Genomic DNA, 21,580 nt, shown 5'->3' on the forward strand with positions numbered 1-21,580 from the left:
CTGTTAAGTTGCAACAATATGAGGGCTCTGGTATGTCACTGGAGAGCTGATGTAACCACCTCCTATAATGGGCAAAAAATGATCCTTACTCCTTTCAATTATGAATGAGATGTGAAAATGGACTATCGCTAGGGAATAGCAGCCCGGCTCTCACCAGCACAGTTGCCCTGAATTGTAACGGGATGAGGTCATCCTCATAGCCTCCATCCAAATCAGAAAGCAGAAGCATAAGTCACCTCGCCTGGCAGCTTCCAAACTGAAACAACCTCAGCCTCGTAGCATAGATAACCTGGCACCCTGCTCTCTACTCACAAATGCAGGGCATAACAGGGATGCCAACACAACGTGTTTGTCAAGACTGTAATAAATTGCCTTCCTTTAAAAAATTTTTTTTTCTTGCTCTGGGATCATTAATGATCCTGCAGAAGAACAGTGTGTTAGAAATCATCCATATCATATACATAAATTCAGAATTAAGGAATGATTCACCCCTTCAGATGTCTCCTTAGATTTCCAACTTATCTTTTAATTGATTTCTTAAAAATGGCTTCTCTCTGTTCTTTGTCACCAGCAATTCAAAATATCTCAGAATCTCACTCTCGTTCCTGACTGGGCAAGGTCGAAGATACAAATGTGTCCACAATGATACTCAGACCTGTGAGGAACAGAACTAAAATCTCTTGGAGAATAAGAGGCAGGTTTGAGGGGTTTCAGATCCGCTGATCGAGGAAAGGCAAAACCAAACCAAACCAAACCAAACCCACGTTCATTTTCTTTTACTTCAAGCTTAAGCACCAAAAATTGCCTACATGGAATGCTTCTGTAGAGGATGAAGAGCAAATTTCTGAGGGGAGAGGCAGCCCTACGGAAACACGAAAGAAGAGATTGTCTGGAGCTCTTCACAGGCACTTTCCATGGCTCACTCTTTCGGGGCCATAGTCAACCACATGGAAAAGCAATCAATGACTCAGTACTATGTTGTCATGACAAGAGGTAGAACTCAGGATACCTGGGTTCCCCTCCCTCTCTGCCACCAGCCAGTTGGGTGCCTTTAGACAGTTTGCTTCATCTCTCTCTGTCTCAAACTCTTTACATGTAACATGGAGACAGATAAAAATACCCAACCCCTTACTCATATCAGAGCAATGCTGTAAAAAAAAAATCACACGGAATAATGTCTATAGATACACTTTGGCAAGTAGAAAACACTGTTCAGATGCAAAGTACAATGCCCATTTGGAATACTTAGGGAATGAGTCAGCCAGAGAGCTTTAAACATTTTAGACTTTAAAATTTTAAATAGGGATTGGAAAATTTTCTAAAGCATATCGCACCCTTCCTTGTCTGTAAACAGGTCACTCCCATCACCAGCTGTGACTGGCTGTGATACAGAGCCCAGTCCAGAGTGAATGCCAGCCACGTGCCCTCCAACCGCTGTCCCATCTGTACCTACTGGCAACAGTCAGATGTTCACACCTCAGGACAGAGGCACTTCCGGCCACCCAAGGGACCGCAGGATTTCTGCAGACCCACTGGGCACAATTCCCAGCCTCTGATTTTGCTTCTCCTCCGCCCCTGCCTATGTTGATCGCAGATGTGCCTTCCAGAGGCCGGTTTGCACACATCCCTTGGCTCAGCCGGGGCAGTCTGGCTGTTGACTGGTATCCCACCATGTGCTACCCTTTACCAGGTGATCACACCAGGTACTTGACCGTGGAGTCCCTGTTATACTGGTGGTGGAATCTAACCACAAGTCAACCTCACTGTTCCTTGGTTATCCTGGACAGAAAAGCCCATCGGCTACAAGACCCAGGGCAGACCAGGTGTGCCCTCACCTTTGCACACACTGCCTTCGGGTTTTTTTGTGCTTATTCATACAGGTCCACCCCCCCCATCACCCCCCAACACACACACACACACACACACACAGAACCATGGTGGAGATGGTGTATGTGTACATGCACTCATTCAACAAACATTCACTCGTACCTCCGATTTTCATGGTTATTACATGAAGGTCTATAGGGCTGATCCCCGTCTTCAAGTAGCCATCTCAGCATACTTGTATCGAAGTTCAGGTTTACTACTCACATTGTCCCCCCCTCCCCAACTGCTTTTTCTGTTGCCCCAAGACCTCATCCTCTTCACCTGCCCCACTGTCCGTCATTTCCACAATCTCCACCTGCCACCACCTAACACGACTACCAGCTCTTTTCTCTACTTCTCATTGCCTGGGATGTAGATCCCCACGTTTCTGTCTGTAAATCCCCTCCCTCCACTGCTGCTGTTGTGTTGCTTCTCTGCTATCCTCCATCTCCTGTTGCTTCTCCCACACTTGTCACTGTCACATGAAAAGGCTGGCCTTTTGGAGTCATCACCAGCGGCTCACAGCTCCCATGTATAGGAGAGGCGCTGGGATGTCAAAGCTCAGTATCTTTAGGTTTTCAACTGTTTCAGTTTGCTGGGTGCTTTGGGACCACTCCTACGCTACCAAAGAGGTTTCAGAGGTTTCTTCTGGTTATATCCAGATCTAAGATTCCAAAGTTACAGAAGACTGGGGTGTAGATAAGGAAGAACTTTGCATACCATTATAAGAAACCATTAGCACCATAACTGAGGAAAGAAAAAGACACAATGCCATCAGCCAATGGTAGTTTCAAGAATTAACTATGGATTCCGATCTATACCCAACAGATACTTTTCAGGGAGAGAAATGTAAATGTACGTTTTACATTTATATTTACTGTGCAAATGTACCATATTCTCTGAACACTTTCCTAAATGCACAAAAAATGAGGACAGGTGTTCAAAGCTCCAGACTCTGGAGACGGGAAGCATGAGGATACCTAAAAGGCAGGGCTGGATTCCCTCCTCCAGCAGACAAGACACATTCTGAAGATGTCAATCTAGTAAAAATTATCTCTGAAAGCAGGTGTCCACTTCTCATCCCAGAACAAACAGAAAGTCCACGGTACCTCTCAGAGATCACAGAGCAAACATCCTGCTAACAGTTCAAGAGCAACTGACACTTTGGCCGGACTACCCTTTAGGAACCAGCAAAACTCCAAAAGAAACATGTTGGGATCCTCAATGTTCCTTATAAATGGCTCTTTCATTTCTCAAGAAAATAAGTACAAGTGCTGTCATATTTAAGCGCCTGGAATTTTCCTTTTGTTACTGTGTGAAGTGAGATAACACAAAGCTCTTTTGCCACGACTCTGAAAAGGGGGCTGGTCTATTTACCCAACAGTCTGAGCAAAATGTGGTAGGCCTCAGAAGAGAAAGGAAGGACTTGGCAGTCAACTTTCTGGAAAGGCTGCATTTACAGAGATACAGCAGGAAAAACAAGCCGACCCGACTGTGCAATCAGCTGAAACAACAAAGAAAGCTGTGTCGGGTATGAGACGCCTTCAGGAAATCCAAGGTAAAGCTTTCTGCTGTGGGAAAAACCAGATCAACACTTGAGGGGGCTTAAGGGTATTTAGAAATTAATTTTGGAAAAATGAGAATCTTTATCATTTGCGGTGTTGCATTTTGTTTTGTTTTCAGAATACCAGCCACAGGCCGTGTGTGTATACCTGGGCAAAACTTAAAGACTATCTAAGATGATGGAAAATACTAAGTCAGCCTAGTCTAATTTCTCATCTGGGTTGCGATGTACCTTAAAGTGCATGAAGTCCACAAAGAAGCATTAAAAGCGGACCCACAAAATTGATTCTACTGTATCTGGCCTCTGAGGATTAAGAACAAAGGCTTACAGACCCACTAATAGCTATTCAGTGGATATTTTTTTTGTGATGCATGATTAATAATAATACAATTTGGCCCTGGGACTGCAGCACTGACTTAAAAACCTGAATTCCAGAATATCTAAGATGGTAAATTCCTACCGATCAAGAGTGTGTGTATGCACACAGGTAGGTATATATTTGTGTGTACAAGCAAAAATAATAACCTCTTGTGACACAGCAGAAAACAAAACAAAGCAAAACAAACCCACTAAACCTCCCAGAGATTAAAATGCAACCAATCCAGTATTTTCACATACTGGAATAGGCTGCTTGGATCCCAGAGCTATCCAGTCCTCAAATGAATAGTACTTGAAGCTACTTAAATAAAGGGAACCATCTATTTTATGGCCTTAGCCACATACAACCTTAGCCCCAAAGATGATAATTTTGAAATGTAAATACTAAATAAAGTCAAGGGCAGTACCCAATACACTGGAGTGACACCTGCTGTCCCTGTAGGATTTACAAAGCCACCACTGTACTCTCTACACCCAGAAAAAGGACAAACTTGTATTCGGAGAGGGCAAGAGATACAACGCCCCCAAATGTGGTGATTTGAACAGTTTTAGAAACAAAAGGGAGATTCGTGTTTTAAAAATCCACATCCAACTGAAGCTACAATTTTAAACAGGTTAAACAGTGATAATGAAGTGTTTTCTATTACTTATTCGTGCTGGTTTAACCAAGGCCCAGCGCCATGCTTTCACTATAGACACGCAAGCTCACAGCAATCCTACAAGTAGGTCCAATCACACTCCTTTTATAGATGAGGAAACTGAGGTTTCCACGTTTCTATGAAATCAAATGCAGAGTTTTCTGCCTCCGTAACCTACACTCTTAATTGCTGCACAGTAGCCCCTCCTGACATATTTTAGACGTGTGGTAAGTATGCATAGAGGTTAGATCCTCTGCAGTAAAAAGGGGCCTGATTATCAGGGAGACAATATTACCTAATGGCTCAGACCACAGACTTTGATGTCAAAAAAGTACACCTGGGTTCCAATCCTACCGTGCCACATACTATCTCTGTGAGCACAGAGAAGTTACTTAAACCTCTCTGCGCTCCAGATTCCTCATCTGTAACACGCAGGTAACAACACTCACCACAGCAGCTTGTGCTAGAGACTAAGGAAGATAATACACGTAAAGTCCTTAGCACAGGTCTGGAACATACAAAGCACTAAATAAACAGTTACTTTGCTATTATCATCATAGGCAGCAGGACGCAAAGATCTCCTCTTGAAATGTGACGCAGAAGACATTTCTAACTTCTGAGGTCAGAGCACTAAGAACCCAGCTGCCAAACTGTTGCCAGACCGCATGTTCAGCACAAATCTCTCTGGCCCTGACACTATTATGTTTTGATTGAAAAGCGAATGTATGACTGAAGTAAAGCAGGCCTTTGCTTGAACAATCCTTGCGTAACTATAAGCTTCTTACAGAACTCTGCTTATAATCTCTTACAGGTCACAACAGTATGCTCGTAGCTTTATAATCACTTTGAGAAAAGAGAGGCCCAGGTAACTCATCCAACCTTGGCAGGAACAATTAGTGGCTGATGTCGTTATTTTGTATACTTTACTTAAATGCCAAGGTCCTCTCCTACCCTGATGGATAGAATGCAAATGGCTATCTTTCTGGAGGGCAGTCAGGCTAATGACGCTAAAAGGCTCACACACATGCATATTCTTTGACTCAGCGTATCTACTTCTATAAATTTATCCTGAGGTGATAATTAAAGTAATGGGGAAATATTTTGTTCAGAGGATATTCACTAAGGTTTTTCAAAATGCAGTTAACATTAGGGGAAAAAAACCTTAGATTTCCAAAAAAATAGCACGTAAGTTAGATAACTTACATTATAAACACAGTAAAATATTATCTACCTATTAAAATTGACATTATAGACATGTATTTCTTGACATAGAAAATCTATACATATGTGTATATACAGACACATATATATATATGTGTATAGACATATATCTGTATAGACACACACACATATATATAAAGTCTGGAAGGTGAAGATTTATAATGTGGTATTATTGTTTTTTAATATTTTATTTTCTTTGCTTATCTACATTTTCTAATTTCCTGCAATAAACATGATTGCTTAAAGAAAAAAAGCACGTTCTTTTTTTTTTATGCTGCTGTGTTCCCAAGGATACAAGAATAGTTCTTGAGGTACACAGACCAAGAAAGGATGAAAAAACACTGACCAACCTCTACATTAGGTATATCTCATGTGGAAGGCAACTAAATCACCCACCATTTCGCTATCTAGTGTAGAGAAAGAGCAGAAGCAGAACAAACTAGCAACCTTTCATTAAACTCATGGTCTTACCAGCTGGCAACTAAAAGAATGTTTAATCATAAAAGCCAGCATGGTGCCGCTTAAAAAGGACAGGGCTGGGAGTGGGGAGGCCTGAGAACTTGATCTCAGCCCTGCACTGACTGGCTATAACTAGTAATGGGAACTTGGGCACTTCACTTTGCCCCTGTACCCTGTCACAGTCTGAGTGTTGGACAAGGCGGTGGCTAATCTATCTTTCAGTTCTGAAAATGAATGCCTATCTAGGCCCAGATGAGATTCTAAGATGGTGAAGAAAAGGGAAATTAATCAATGGGCAGGGGAATCGAGGTACCATTCAGGGCTGTGTTATCAGTGAGGTGTCCATCAAGCACACACCCTCCACCCCGTTTCCTTTATCAGTCCTGTTGGAAGGTCAGATGTATCCAGAGGGAACTGTCAACATTTCCTTCTATCTTTCCAACTGTAACTCTTTTGTCCCAGAGCCCTTTAAGTAATGTCCTTGGAACTACCTGCATTTCTATGTGCCCATATTCTCATGAGGCTGTATAACCCTTCTTATTGTTTGAACCTTCCAGTTCTTCTAATGGGGAGAGCCAAATAGGTTGCTGTCTACTTAAGTACCTTGAAGCTCGAGGGGTGCAAAGGACTGGGCTCTCTCCTGCCTCTGGGGTACCAATGCCAAAACACCAGCTGTTGGGGGAATGCCTGCAGCTGTCTAGTGCCCTCGTGAGAGCACAGCTGTGAAATACTCAATTACTGGTGGGAGAGAGGCAGAATTGTCAGAGTATAAGCAGCTCAACAAAGCAGACTGGACCAATTCCTATGGTACTACTTCCTTTATGTTCTTAGAAATGGCAGGGAATTCCCTGGCAGTCCAATGGTTAGGACTCAGTGCTTTCATTGCCGTGGGTTCGATCCCTGGTCGGGGAACTAAGATCCCGCAGGCTGTGTGGCGTGGCCAAAAATAAATAAATTAAATTAAATTAAAAATTAAAAAAAAAATAAAAGAAAGAAATGGCAAAACTGATACTTTACCGCACAAACCACTGAAGAAAATGCAAGTCCGTAGGCTGGAATTGATGGCACAGTGGAATATCCACCAAAGAGACCGATGGCTTCATTTTGGGTAGCAGTGCAAAGGAAGAGTCATTACTTAGGCAGGGATTTGGCTCCCCTTCCCAATTAAAGGTCTCAGTGCCAAAGAAACATAAAAATCAATTTCTTCAAACCAATCTGGATACAGATGATAGAAGATAATAAAAAGAAGCATCTGAAAATAATGTTTCACCAAAGAACTCTTGGTTTTTGTTCCCCTCTTCTTTCTGTATGGTTCATACTGTTAAGGGCTGGGTGATTACTATATTGGGGGTAAGTTAGACTAGGTGCAAAACTAGGTCCTGCCTGGCTTCGTGTGGCTCAAGTCTAAGGCAATCATACGACTAGGATTTACCACTAAGTCTACTGTTCTCGTACAGAAAGTGGCCTAGGTGAAGACATTGATGCTAGATGTGCCCTTAGTTCAATTTACACAAAGCAAAGATTCACAAGGCCCATGGCATAAAACAAAGGTTTTGCAAAGCTATGGATTCTACAGGGCAGTGAGTTGGACATCCAATTTTCTGCTGAAGCTTCTCTTACAGCAACGATTCATGAAACTAGAGCAAATTACAAAGCCCTTGCCATACTGTCCCACCAAACACCAACTCTGTAGTTTACAAAACAACATTTAAAATTACAAACCGAAAAGTCAGCCTATCAAAGAATCCTTTTTAAGGTAGCAGCTTCCGCTCTTAAAATCTTCTCATGAAAGGGAGCCAGGCACTTGGGTTTCAGAGAGAAATTGATAAGAAGGAACAATTAGTGGGTGAATGGGACTTTCACAATGGTTGTCACTTCCGTGGTGTCTTCTACAAGGAAAGTCTGGAGCTGTCTCTGCGTGTAATCAATATATATACAAAAGCTAAAAGCACCCTGGGTTTATTATAATGAGATCATACACTTGTGATAGGCATCACTTACTGGGAAAACAAAAGTGCATCTCTTTGAGGTATAAATTATGACATCAGCAATTACTACCCAGTGTTCCTTAGCCTTGGCTTGGCAAATAACTCAGGAATAACTCGGCTTTGTAACTCTGGGCTCTTCCCCACAGGAGCTTTCATAGGAGCCTCTGCTTGGCTCTTGTAGAGCCTCTACAAATTGGCACTCGCCACTGGCACTTGCCAACTACCTCTACGAGTATTAAATCCTGTGCTACTGCAGCTGCTGGCTTTCAACACCCCCTGAAAGGAGTTCAGGGTGGAGATCAGAAAGTAAGCACCCTGTGCTCTGGGAAAAACTGGCGGAACAGGTCTTCAGATAGATATTCTCAGGAGCCGATTTTATGAGCCCAATTCTTGCATCTCCTCATATCTAGAAAAGCACTAAAATCCTTCATGGTGATGTCTGCTCCTTGTGACTAGCAATAACCTTCACAAGACTGGCAGAAACCTTCTTCAAAAAAATATGTGTTGATTGCATGTACTCCCCCTTCACAAAAATCACATCTTTACTGACCTTCCCCCCTGCCTCTTTGAAGCAGTTTCTCAGACCTACCTGAAATGCTGTCTCCCGGGCTATAGTCCTCATTTTGCCCCCAATAAAACTTAACTCGCAACACTCACGTTGCGTACTTTTTTAAAGTCGACAGTAGAATGGCAAAGCCCCGGAAACAAAGTGAGGAGTAGTGATGTCAGGTAACAGGGGAGAAAAAAAGGATGGGCTGAGGGGGTGGGGAAAAAAAGAGTCACAGGTAGAAACCAGCTTGTCATAGCCCCATACACGTGCATTGATCTGGGAAGGCCCAGGAGACCCAAGGGCTCTGAGGACCTCCAGGCTGCGCAGGTTCTCAAAAGCCTCCAGGCAAAAGTGATGAAAGTGCTGGAAGGTGAGTAAGAGTGTCAAAGCCTCATTAAGTCCAGGGGCGTTGGCGGTTCTGCCTGATTTCTAATCTCCTTTCTCTTTCTTCACTTGCTGGCTCCCCTGTCTATTTTAACACCATTCTACATTGTTCGCCAACTAAAGGTGACATTTTCCCAACCAACTTCCACAGGGCACCTCCCCTTCTACAGTAGCCATTGGGTGTTTCCCTTTGTGCTGAATGAACCGCACAGAAGGCTGGAACTCTATCTTACATTGGGTTACACTGATAAGTCTGTCTTCCTCAGGGTCCCAGCCTCTCTCTTCCTTTATCCTTTATCCCCTTCACTCCTGGGTGGTTTTCTCCCTGCCCACTCCAGATGCCATTCCTTCATTCAGTGGAATGCATAAATGCTGATTCATTTCATTGTTTCTCATGGAGCTATTTGCATCTGAACCAGAATAACTTTAAAGGGATACAACTACAGTATTAGAATTTCGGTGTTACTAAATCCTTGAGGGTGCATTGCTAGGGCACCAGAGCCTTCCAGCAGCCTAAAATCACACCCACATAACTCCCCCTACCCTTGTAGAAGGCCGGCCAAGATTCCTGTCTTTAGTTGGAAGCCCCACCATCCAATGGCACTGTATGGTACTTGTTCACACTGGGCTAGAACTGAGTATTTCCTTGTATTCTCGAAAGCAGGGGCCGGATCTAATTATCTTTATATCTTTAGATCCCAGCATGATACTTCTTACCAAGCAGAGATCAATTTAAAAACTGAATAAAGTCAACTGAAAGAGCCCCCAATGGCCAAAGCTGGAATCATTTGAGCAACAAAATAAAGTTGTATTGGATTGTAGCCCAAAGTACAAAGTAAATACCCATGAGTCCACAGTGATAAAAATAATTGAATAAAACTCCCCACTCTGTAAATGTGGGCTGTGCACGACGACTTCCTTCCAAGGAGGACAGTATGGGAAGGGGAAAGAAAGAGTAACTTGACAGTGGAGAAACCTGAGAAACACTACTCCAGCCAGGTGATCAAAAACATCATCGGTCATCAATCATCTGGACACTAGGTGCCCTTGCTTGACATAACCTGATGAGAACAGCACTTCATCTCTGTGATCGTCCGCATAAAAATACACCATCGCAGCCTAATCATGAGAAAAACATCAGACAAATTCCAACAGAGGGACATTCTACAATATACCTGACCATGATCCTTCAGAAGTCGCAGAGTCATCGAAAACAAGGAAAGTCTGAGTAACTCCTACAGCCAAGAGGAGATTAAAGAGATACATCAACTAAATATAAAATGGTACACTGACTGGGATCCTGGAACAGAAAAGGGACATCAGGTAAAAACTAAGGAAATCTAAACAAATGAAGGACTCCAGTAACCATGTATTCGTATCGGTTCATCCATTGGAACAAATGTTCCGTCCTAAGGTTTTAATCATAGGGGAAACTATGTGTGTGGAGGGTATTTGACTGCTTTCCAAACTCTCTGTTCAGCTTTCCTGTAAATCTAAAACTGTTCTAAAGAATAAATTCTATTAATTAAAAAAAAATCAAGTGGAGGCGAAAAAATGAAAAGAAAAAAGGTAAGTGTTCAGTGCCCTTGCTCTTCCTATGGTTATTTGAAAAGCCACATGCAAACAAATAACTAAAAAAATCTTAGCCACTTTGGACTGGCGGTTCTTGTGAGAGATCCGATAACAGCATGACTGTTTACCACCATCCCAGCACATTATTACAGGTTATCATCAGGAGAAATAAACAATCCCTACTCAGTAGGAAGGACTGCACTGGGATAAGTAAGTATGACTTAGTCCACCCAGGACTCCATCATTTCCCAGCTTCCCTGAAGACAGGCTGGGGCCATGTGACTAGTTCTAGCCAATGGGGTGTGAGTGGAAGTGGTGGCACTTCTGGGTCAAGCAAGCGAAACACAGGTGTGCCTCCACCTCCCGCACTTTCCCTGTAAGTTGACCTTGGAGCCTTTGTGCTCTAGAGGGTGTTACTGCAGATGGAGATGGCCACAGGATCCAAACAAGACTTCACCAGAGTTAGAAAGAAACCTTTATTGTGTTAAGCACTGAGGTTTAGGGTTCATCTGTCGAAATGGCTAGGGTTACTTACCCTAAAATACGAAGTGATTGCATCTCACAATTAAATGTTCCTTCCCTTCTGACAGAAAGTTGTTAATCATAACTTTTTTCCATATTTCCAAACACTGCACTTACCACAGGCGATGGTCCAATAGACCAAAGAATCTGGAGTCTGGTACAGGATGCGGTAAGGAGAAACCCGGGCACTGGAGTCCAACACGACATCAAGGGTGCCCACCAGGAGGCCTGAGGGCAGAAAAGGGGGAGAAATGAGTAAGGGTTTCCTCTAAATCCCCAGAGGCAGCAGTGTGGACACTCCCCTTCCGGGGCACCTGCCAACAAGCCCTCTCCCACCGTATCCCACCTGGACAAAACTTTCCTCTCAGACGTGATGATGGTGACTCTACGTTACTTGTTCCACCCACCTCCAAGAGACACTGCACAAGCTAAAAGAGTGCTGGTTTCAGAAACAAAACCAGCAAAGCTCCTAGCTCAGTCCCTGGCACACGGTAGTATTAATAAATGCTTGTTCCAAACAAAAGAAATAAGGTATTAAGCACTGATATCCTGGGGTCTCTGCTTTACCTACATTACACCCAATGTGTATTATCTTCTCCCCTCTAGCATCCTAGAAACAAATCCTTAATTTGAGGAACTTGACAAAGCCACAGGTATCAGTGACGTACACCTGAGTCTGTGTACCAGGCTGCCCCATGTACTATTTTCGTGCGCCTCATTTTTCTTTTGTATTGAGAAGGTACAGTTCAGCTCAGCAATAAGTGCCTACTATGTTCAAGGCAAACCCTGTGGGCACGAAGTTGAATAAGACAGAGTCCCTAAGGCATTTATAATCCAGTAGGGGCGAGGGCCAAGCAGTATTTTAGGGCTGCATTTAGAAGTGAACAGGGCTGTGAAACAAGCATTTCTCCATCTCAACGGCACAGTCCTTTGCCATTTGTCACATCAGTTGTTATAAGCAGAGATGCTTGAAGCCTGGTCTACACTCAGCTCTGCAAAGATGTAGTAGTTAGGCTGAGGGTCAGGAAAAGTACTGTGGTAGCACGAAGTTGAGTTCTTCCAATTGACAACCTCAGTGATCTTGCCAGGTCCTGGGGGAAACTTACTCACATCATCCAAGTCGAGGCAAGCTGGAACATTCAACAAACGAACTTAGCAATTTATGTGTGAGAAACACAAACGTCCAGTGTACTGACGCTCACTTAAGAAGAGGCAGTGCCTTCTCTTGCCAGGAGCGCAAATTCTCTTATAACCACCTTTCAGCCAACATCCCCCCTCCAGGAAGATTTGCCTCCTTTATCTGCACCAAGCTGGGATTAGACACCAAACATTTTCTATACTATTCTAAAATTACATGGATACACACACACACACACACACACACACACACACACACACACACATTCTACAAAGTCAAATAAACAGGATTCCTTGCTTGGCAGGATGAATCTAAAAGACTTCCATAAAGTAAATGCCCATAATTACTCTAAAGTCAGATGCAACCCAGCATAGAGCAGGGTTTGGACTCAGAAGGACCAGTTAGGAACTGTGGCTAGTTGAATAATCTTAGGACATTTTTTTCCAATGTCTTGGTGTTCACAAAATGGAAAATCATATGATGTAAAATGGAAATGATATGATGATTACAAGATTTTTTGTTGTTGCTGTTTTGTTTTGTTTTGTTTTGGCCATGCCGTGCGCCACGTGGGATCTTAGTTCCCTGACCAGGGATCCAACCCATGCCCACCCCTGAAGTGGAAGCACGGAGGCAACTACTGGACCACTAGGGAAGTCCCACAAGATTGTTCTTAAAGACTGAATACAATAAGGTTTGGGGGCAAGAGGCTGGTTGGAAGGAGGGGCTAGGCAACCTCTCTAGAACATGCCAAGACCTTCCTTTCTTTAATTTTACTTTTACTTAGATTGCATGGTTATTAAGGATGGCTTTGGTATGGAACTGATGGTAGCTGAGGCCGGGAGTGGGGGGAGGTAAAGGCCGCCAGCCTCCCTTGCTCTGCCACAGCTCTGTCCTGGCTCTGACTCTGTTATGACCAGGTCTGGGGCCCATGGACAGGCCATTTAACTTCTTGTGGCTTTCATTTCCTCATTTGTAAAGTGGTTGTAATAGCACTTGCCTTCCCGAACCTGGGGTCAAGCAAGAAGCCTAGGGCAGGTTAACATGGGGCAGCCCTACAGTTGTCCTTTTGGTCTTTGTCTAAGGCCAGGAATCCACTTGGGTTCACGGCAGACCACAGCGACCATTAGCTGACCTGCATACTCCAGGAAAAACAAACTTTCACTAAAGGGTAAATGAATTCATTTGTTTGCTCTGGCCTGTATGAAATACATCAAAAATCAAATATTTAGAGTCTGCAGAGTTTTCCAAGGAGTCGTCTTCCATATACTACCACACACGTGTGCATTTTTGTTTTCTCTACAGTGAGTCGGATTTACCGCAAAGACCTCTAATTACTCTTCAATTATCTGAAGATGGTAGAGTGTATTAATAGGGAAAGCAGAAGAGTGTTAGCTAAACTGGACTGCCCTCTGTGTTAACTAGAAATACAAAGACATGTGAAATACAAATTCATCCCTCATAACAACCGAATGTTGGTAATACTTCCCTCTTCTTGAATCAAATACTGGAAGTATCACATTCGTTGTTTCTAGGGCATACAAACTTCATCCCGGGATTAAGGAGTCACAGCCAAGGATTAGCCTCTGTGGTTTAATGAGCCTCTAAAGGAGTGTCAGGGTAGATATAGATTCTTCCAAGGGCGAGCGCAGCTCACTAGGTAGGGCAACCGACAAGAGGCAGTCCGGGTTCTGGAGTTCTTTAGTCCTGGCTCTGCCAACTCCCAGACCCAACCTCTGCGAGCCTCAGTTTCCCAATCTTTCACGTCTCACTAGACTTCTGTACTCTGTAACACCAAGGAGCAAAGACCTCTGAAACGGTCCAACCCTATCTGCACATCTTGACCACCACAAATGCCCCCAACTATAATCCATCTCCACCATCCATTAACCTAATTAACAAAACCTCCGGTAAAGAAGTACCTTCTTTACTCAGAGGTAAAGAAAACTGAGTGGCTTCGAGGAGAGTCCCCTGGAGTGAGGACTTCTGATTACACGCTAGCTCAGCAACCCTGAGCACGCATCCACGAAGATTTAGATGAACACTAACAGGCTCATCCATATTTACCACAGGCTCCATGCTGAAATATTTGAAAGTAAATTATAGACAGTATAATACTGGGATACTCACATTAGGTGCATGTACAATTAAAAACATTTTGTAAAAGTCCTTTGAAAACTTATGGCCCTGGATATCCCAACAGAAAGTAATGTCGTGAATTGAGACTCATAGCTGGTCAAATCAATAAATACATTCTTCCATTCACTTTGTAGCACTGACCAGGATTTTCCCTCCACCTGGAATGTTGTGCTTGCCCGTCAATGACCACTTCTCACCAGCTCAAACGACAAACTCCTAATTATCTCACACCACCTCTTTCTAACCCTGATCTCCCTCTGAGTTCTGCTTCTGTAATACCCACTGCATTTATCTAAAATTACACATACATTTTGCCTTGTTCCGTTTCTTCTCCTCTTTCCAGACTGGGAGCTCCATGATGGCAAGGTCTGACTGATTGCTTTGGACCCCTAGACCCCGCACTTTGCTTGGAGCACAGTGAGCCCTGAACACACGTCTGATGAAAGGACAAGTTAGGTATGTTTAGAAAACCTAAATAATAAGTTATTACTGTGCTGCTGTCTAATCTCTATTGAGACAAGGAGTCGAGACTCTGGAAAAGAGAAAATACTCCTCCTATACCCTCTGCCTACACTGAATACTAGAAGATGGGAAATCTGAAATCTAGCCTAGAGAATCCCCGCCACCACCACCCCCAAAAAAAGCAGCAATCAGGATTTTCTTAGAAGTCTTATTACTTACTCATCCCTCTGAAGTGGCTGTCAAAATACTGAACTTTTCATCATTTCCCACACAAAGCACTGTTTTAGCAGCTGTTCTAGTCAGCTATTTCTGGTGTTAAACAATCTTTGATAGCCTGAGATAACTAAGTCAAATTATGGTCCTCAAAATGACTCTTCTCTGCACCTACCTATTACATTAGCTCAGGGGCATCTTGTAACATTAAACTGCTGTTTTCAAGGAGATTCAGAAAACACTCTGCAGAATTGGTACATTTAGGCCTCCCACCAGCTGTGGGCGCTAAAGGGTATGTGATGCAGACAGAGTCATTTCCACTCCTGGGCGGCCCCTCACCCCTCTGGGGGCAGGGATGTATCAGAAGAGTGTGGGACACATAGGGATGTGCCCATGGCAATGATCAATCCATCTATTGATGACCTTGGGATAATTTAATGTTAAAGTGGACAAGATCCTAAAGCTTACTTGGTCTCCCTCTACTCCCTCAGCTTTGTAGCCAGTCAGAGATAGAGCCCTACAAAGACCATGCTGGAATGGTCTGGGGAGTGGGCTGTCTCCTGATATGGAAGCTACAGCAGTGCCCACTAGGGAATTCCCTGGCAGTCCAGTGGTTAGGACTTGGTGCTTTCACTGTGGTGGCCTGGGTTCAATGCCTGGTCGGGGAACTAAGATCCCACAAGCCACGCGGCACAGCTAATGTGTACTGAGTACCACTGTTTAATGAAATATTTCAAAACCACAGAAAAGTATTGAAAATTACAAAACACATATCCCACCACTCTGACTTTAACATTGGCCTTATCTGCTTCAGATCTGTTTTGTTTTTTTAGAAGAAAATATAACATACACAGTAAAGGTCCCCCCTGTGCTCCCCTCAATTCTATTTCCCTCTCCATTCACCACCCTCCAGTTTTTTATTCTTCCCATCCAAGTCCTTATACTTTGACCCCCCTATGTATGTACATGAATATAGATTTAACACTGATGTATATTTTTAAATTTACATTAATGATAAAGAGTAGATATTGTTCTGCAATCTTTTTTACCCAATGTTTGTAAAATCTGCCCAGGTTATACTTGCAAATCTGATTCATTCATTTTAAATATTGTGTAATAGTCCGCTGTTTAAATATACTGTAACTTATCCATTTTCCTAAGGAAGGGTGTTTGGGTCTATCTTCTTATTTTTTTTTTTTTTTTTTTTGCTATAACAGGCACTGCAATCATTCTCTGTACATGATCCTTAAGCATGTGAGCACTTTCTTTAGAATGGAATTGTTGGGTCATAGGGTGTGTGTTGAGACTTTATTAGTCATTACAAAACTGCTTTCCAAAGTGATTGTGCCAATTTACACCCGTACCAGGAAAGTGAGAGAATATCCGTTTCTCCATAATATCCCCAACACTTAGTATTATCAGTTGTGTTTTTTTTTTCACCAATCTCAAGGATGAGAAGCAATATCTATTTGTTGTTGAAATTTGCATTTTTCTGACGATTAATGAGTTTGGGTATCTCTTCCTGTTTATTGGCCATTCCAGTTCCGTATTCTGAATTATTTGCCTTTCCTACTATGCTGACATTTGCTGAAACTTCCAGATCAGAAATTCAGTTTACTATTTAGAGGCTTTCACTCAGATATACACTGGATTTCGATTCACTTCAGCAAATACACACTGATATTTCTAAAGCCAGAGGGGCAGTACACTTGGATTTACTTCTTTATATATGTTCTATATAAAGGCAAGACCTTGGGATCAGCATTTGCAAGCCCCTCTGCCTCTCTCCCATGTAAGGTTTCTGTAGGTCACAGGCTCCCACCTTGTCCTTCTACCTGCTGCTGCCTCTTTGTCATTGGTACCCTGCCTGTATGTCTTAGGACTTATGTGAGCTACATGATAATAGGCAGAAAGCACTTAAACAATAACATCCAGAAGCAGTTGCTAATGGGTATATATACAAAATCCATCCACATCGTAATTTTTACACTTCTCTGAATAAATCTTTCTTGTTTGCTTGTCTGTTTTTAAAGCCTTCAAGCCTTCACCTAAGTTATTTTACTTGATCTGGAATGTCCTCTTTCTTTTTCTTTCTGGAAAACGTCCATTTCCCTCAATATCCAGGTCAAGGGTCACAAGGCATTTTGTTTGTTTGTTTTTTTAAAAAGTCTGTGCTTTTTAAAAAATTTATTTTATTTATTTATTAATTTATTTATTATTTTTGGCTGCGTTGGGTCTTCGTTGCTGGGCGAGGGCTTTCTCTAGTTGAGGTGAGCGGGGGCTACTCTTCCTGGCGGTGCACGGGCTTCTCATTGCGGTGGCTTCTCTTGTTGCAGAGCATGGGCTCTAGGCGCGCGGGCTTCAGTAGTTGTGGCACGTGGGCTCAGTAGTTGTGGCTCGCGGTCTCTAGAGCACAGGCTCAGCAGTTATGGCACATGGGCTCTAGCTGCTCCGAGGCATGTAGGATCTTCCCGGACCAGGGCTCGAACCTGTGTCCCCTGCATTGGCAGGCGGATTCTTAACCACTGTGCCACCAGGGAAGCCGCAGGCATTTGTTTTGCTTTCTTCCCACACTCTCCCCATCCTCTCAACCCCCCACCCCCAAATCTCCTGGCAATTAACTGTCCCCTTGTCTGTGATCTGCCAACCATCTTGCACTTCATATTACTAAGGCGATTATCACATTGTTTCCTACTGGAAAAAAAACTAGTTTCTTCCCACCAGGCTGTGAGCTCCTTGAGGCAGGCACAGCCTTATCGACCTTGGAATTCCCAAAGCCTGGAATAATGTCCCACACATCATGCTGAATATTTATAAAATGGGCCCCAAAGTTTCCAACCTGATGGACATTGGGAGAAACCAAGAATTATTTTCAGAGCTTATTCATCTCTGCCCCACAGAACCCAATATAACAAGTTCTAGCAAACTGGCCATAAATAATTAAACCGGCCTAAGAATCGGACAACGAAAGGAGACCACGATTTGAGAAAAAGGCTAGAAAATCCCATCTCAGAGAGTGGGAGGTAATGCAGATCAAACTCATATCTGAAACTGAAATTTACCATGGGAAATTAACTTCTCTAATTTCTTTTTAATGAATATTGAGATTGATATGGAATGAAACTGGATCCAAAACTAGAGCTATTTAGGGGAAGGGTAAGTCTTTCTATTCTCCTACTTTTGGAAACTAGTCCAGAGATGAGCGGTTGTTGCCAAAAAAAACACAAGAAAACACAAAGATGTAATCAATTTAAACTCTCGCATCCCGCCCCCACAGATCAGTAAACACTGTTTGCACATCATACTGGCCAGGGGACCTGGGGAAAGATCAGGGAACTGCATGTGTGCACAGCTGCGAAGGGGAAGGCTGGCATTGCCGGGTGAGGGTCAGCTCCCTACCTAAACCTGCACCTGAGCTTGTAACGTCACCAATGTGAAGGCCCACCTGGGCTATTGCAGGCCAGCCACAGTTGTGTGCAGAGAAATCCGGGCGATGGCTGGTCGCCGCCTAAAGAGGTAAGGGACAGAGGAGGTTTGAGGGGCGAGGTGGCTGCAGCTCAAGATGGGAGCAATGTGTTTTCTCAGTGTCATAACCTCAAAGAGTCTAACAGCCTTTCTCAAGCATGGGTATTACTGGCTAAAAGGGAGAGACCAATCCCAACACTGGAATTCTGCTTTCAGCTTACAACAGTCTGGGAGTGTTTTTGTTTTCACAAGTATTGCTTCTTTTCCAACCCCTCTCGCATATTTAGGTAAAAATGGTTTCTCAACACAGTTCAAACCATGATTATTGGTTGAAAAAGGCCACACACAACTCTTCCCTTTCACCTTCACAGCTGCCTCTTAGGACCCTAGTCCAGCCAGATGTATCTCACATCACGGTTGCCGTGAAATAGGACAAGTTACTAGAGGGCAGGGGGCGCGTCCACACACGCACACACACACAACTTGTTTCTGTTTGTGGAAAGATGGATTAATGAGAATTCTGCTAGCGTAGGAAATACACTGCTGATTCTGTCAATTAGGATAGTTCTTAAACTTTCTGTGGTTAAGAATCAGTTTGTTTTTAGTTTCCAGTGTGTTGCTCACTGAGGCGTCTGTAAAATACAGTGCCTAGGAAACACTAAAATAGAGCTAGAGAATATGAAAAGAGACAAAGAAAATACAGGCCTCCAATTTTTCATCATTTAATTCAACAGACAAATGGCTCTAGCTTTCTAAATGCTTAATCTCAATTTCTATTCTTTAGCTCAAGACAGTTGAAACAAACAGGCTGCAAACCAGCACTTGAAATAGCACCTAATTAGGGAAGGGGTGGCTGGAGGGCAGCAATATTCATGGGACTGTGTTGACTAGAATCACGTATAGTTTTAAAGAGTACGTTCAATTCTGTAACTTTTTATTTGGGAAATGAAAAAAATTATTGCTCTGCCACTGCAAACTAAAATAAAATCCCACAAAGTCACTTCTCAGTTGAAAGCAAGAATACATGAATAGGGAAAGGCATGAGGTTTTCGCTGTATATTTATTTCGAGGGGCCTAGGTTTAAAAGTGTGGTGACGAATCAGCCTGAAACTAATATGATATTGTACATCAGTTATATTTCAATTTTTAAAAATAATAAAAATAAATAAAAGTGTGGAGAATCTGAACTAGCCTATTAGGTGATCCCTGAAGAGACCCTTGACTCATTTCTTACCGATAGGGAAGCAGGCTCGAGGGGGTAGAATGACAAGGTCTGAGTGGCGGGGCACCCCCCTCTGTAGTATTTCAAACTAATTCTGGATCACAGGGTCTTTGAATTTCATGCTTATACAAGTACCCAGAAAGTTAGGGCTCAAAATATACGTTCATATTTTCCATCACAAAAGATAAAGCACAGGCTGGTTTATAACTAAACAGACTGGGCAGAAAACTGAAATCGGAAGAGCATTTCTCCTGCAGAGCCTTTGTCAAGCAGCCAGTTAGTTCTGTGCTGCTCAAATCTTCCAAGCACCCTTGAAGGCCAAGTCTTCCAGGAGCTGCTCCATTTCACCCTGCAGGCCAGTCTCTTAAAGTCACATGCACCTTCTTCTCCTGCAGAAAGGGAGGGCAGGTGGAATTGATTTTTCCTTCTCTTCTGTGTCTGAGAAGGAACCATTAAAATATCTCTTTAGGGCTTCCCTGGTGGCGCAGTGGTTGAGAGTCCGCCTGCCCATGCAGGGGACACGGGTTCGTGCCCCGGTGCGGGAAGATCCCACATGCCACGGAGCGGCTGGGCCCATGAGCCATGGCCTCTGAGCCTACGCATCCGGAGCCTGTGCTCCGCAACCGGAGAGGACACAACAGTGAGAGGCCCGCGTATCGCCAAAAAAAAAAAAATATAAAAAAATATATATATATATATATATATATATATATATATATATCTTTAATACCTTACTTTACACCCCAGTTAAGACCGGCTACATAATTTTTGGGGCCCTGTGCAAAATGAAAATGCATGTTCCCTTGCTTAAAAATTCTTAGGAATTCCTAGGCAGCCACAGCAGAACATTAACCCAAGCCTGGGGTCCTTCTAAATGCAGGTCCCTGTGCACCAGCATGGGCCACATACCCAGGGGCCAGCCCTGACCCCGGCAGTGCCCCGGTGATTTCATCTCCACAGGCAAGCTGTTGTTCTCAGACTTTTTTCAGGGATTCAAGTCTGCTCTGATACAGACCAATGAGGACAATGGACCGAATTTATTCAAAAGCACGCCAGGCACCTCTGTGATCCAAGTCCTCAAACAAGCCCTCAACCCAGGAAGAGGAAGGTAGATGCATATTCATTATATTTACAGCTGCTTCCATATATACGATGGGATGGTATATTGATTCTCATCTTGTCTGTGGAGGCAAGTCTGAACACCTGAAACTGATGGCTCAAGGCCGGCCAAGGTCAGCCATGAGAGCGAGGACAAGGACGCAGGAGTTCTTTTGGTGCTGGTGGGAGCAATTCATTGGTGAGAAGCCCACTATTTCTAACAGATAAGCGACACCCACCACCTCAAGGAAACCTGAGCGAGATGTTCCTCGACTCCTTTTGTCAGGTGGGCAGAAGTTTTAGGAGCCACTTACTGTCCCAAGACGACTGCCCACCCTTCTCCTAATTCACCTAACCCCTTCTCCACAATGAAATAATATCACGAAATAGAAACAGTTATGAATTTAAAATTACATCTAGGTAGGACCTCCCTGGTGGCTCAGTGGTTGAGAATCCGCCTGCCAATGCAGGGGACACAGGTTCCATCCCTGGTCTGGGAAGATCCCATATGCCGTGGAGCAACTAAGCCGTGCACACAATTACTGAGCCTGTGTGCCGCAACTACGGAAGCCCGCGCGCCTAGAGCCCGTGCTTCGCAACAAGAGAAGCCACCGCAATGAGAAGCCCGGCAATCAAACAAAGAGTAGCCCCCATTCGCCACAACTAGAGAAAGCCCACGCGCAGCAACGAAGACGCAACACAGC

The 21,580-nt window shown here is 43.5% G+C and overlaps 1 protein-coding gene across 2 annotated transcripts in view; it reads right to left on the bottom strand.

The window, feature by feature from the left end:
- TBC1D9 (TBC1 domain family member 9) overlaps positions 1–21,580 on the bottom strand; it is a 114,887-nt gene that overhangs the window by 54,403 nt on the left and 38,904 nt on the right. For both annotated transcript variants that reach the window (XR_003795511.1, XM_029234735.1), the window contains exon 2: positions 11,260–11,370. Coding sequence is in view for 1 of the 2 variants with exons in the window: in XM_029234735.1 (XP_029090568.1) it covers positions 11,260–11,370 (111 nt within the window). In the remaining variant the exon portion in view is untranslated. The remainder of the gene's footprint in view (positions 1–11,259; positions 11,371–21,580) is intronic.

Source organism: Monodon monoceros, unplaced genomic scaffold (assembly GCF_005190385.1).
Source record: "Monodon monoceros isolate NGI ecotype Baffin Bay Population unplaced genomic scaffold, NGI_Narwhal_1 Super_Scaffold_20, whole genome shotgun sequence".
In the NCBI taxonomy this organism is placed as follows: Eukaryota; Metazoa; Chordata; class Mammalia; order Artiodactyla; family Monodontidae; genus Monodon; species Monodon monoceros.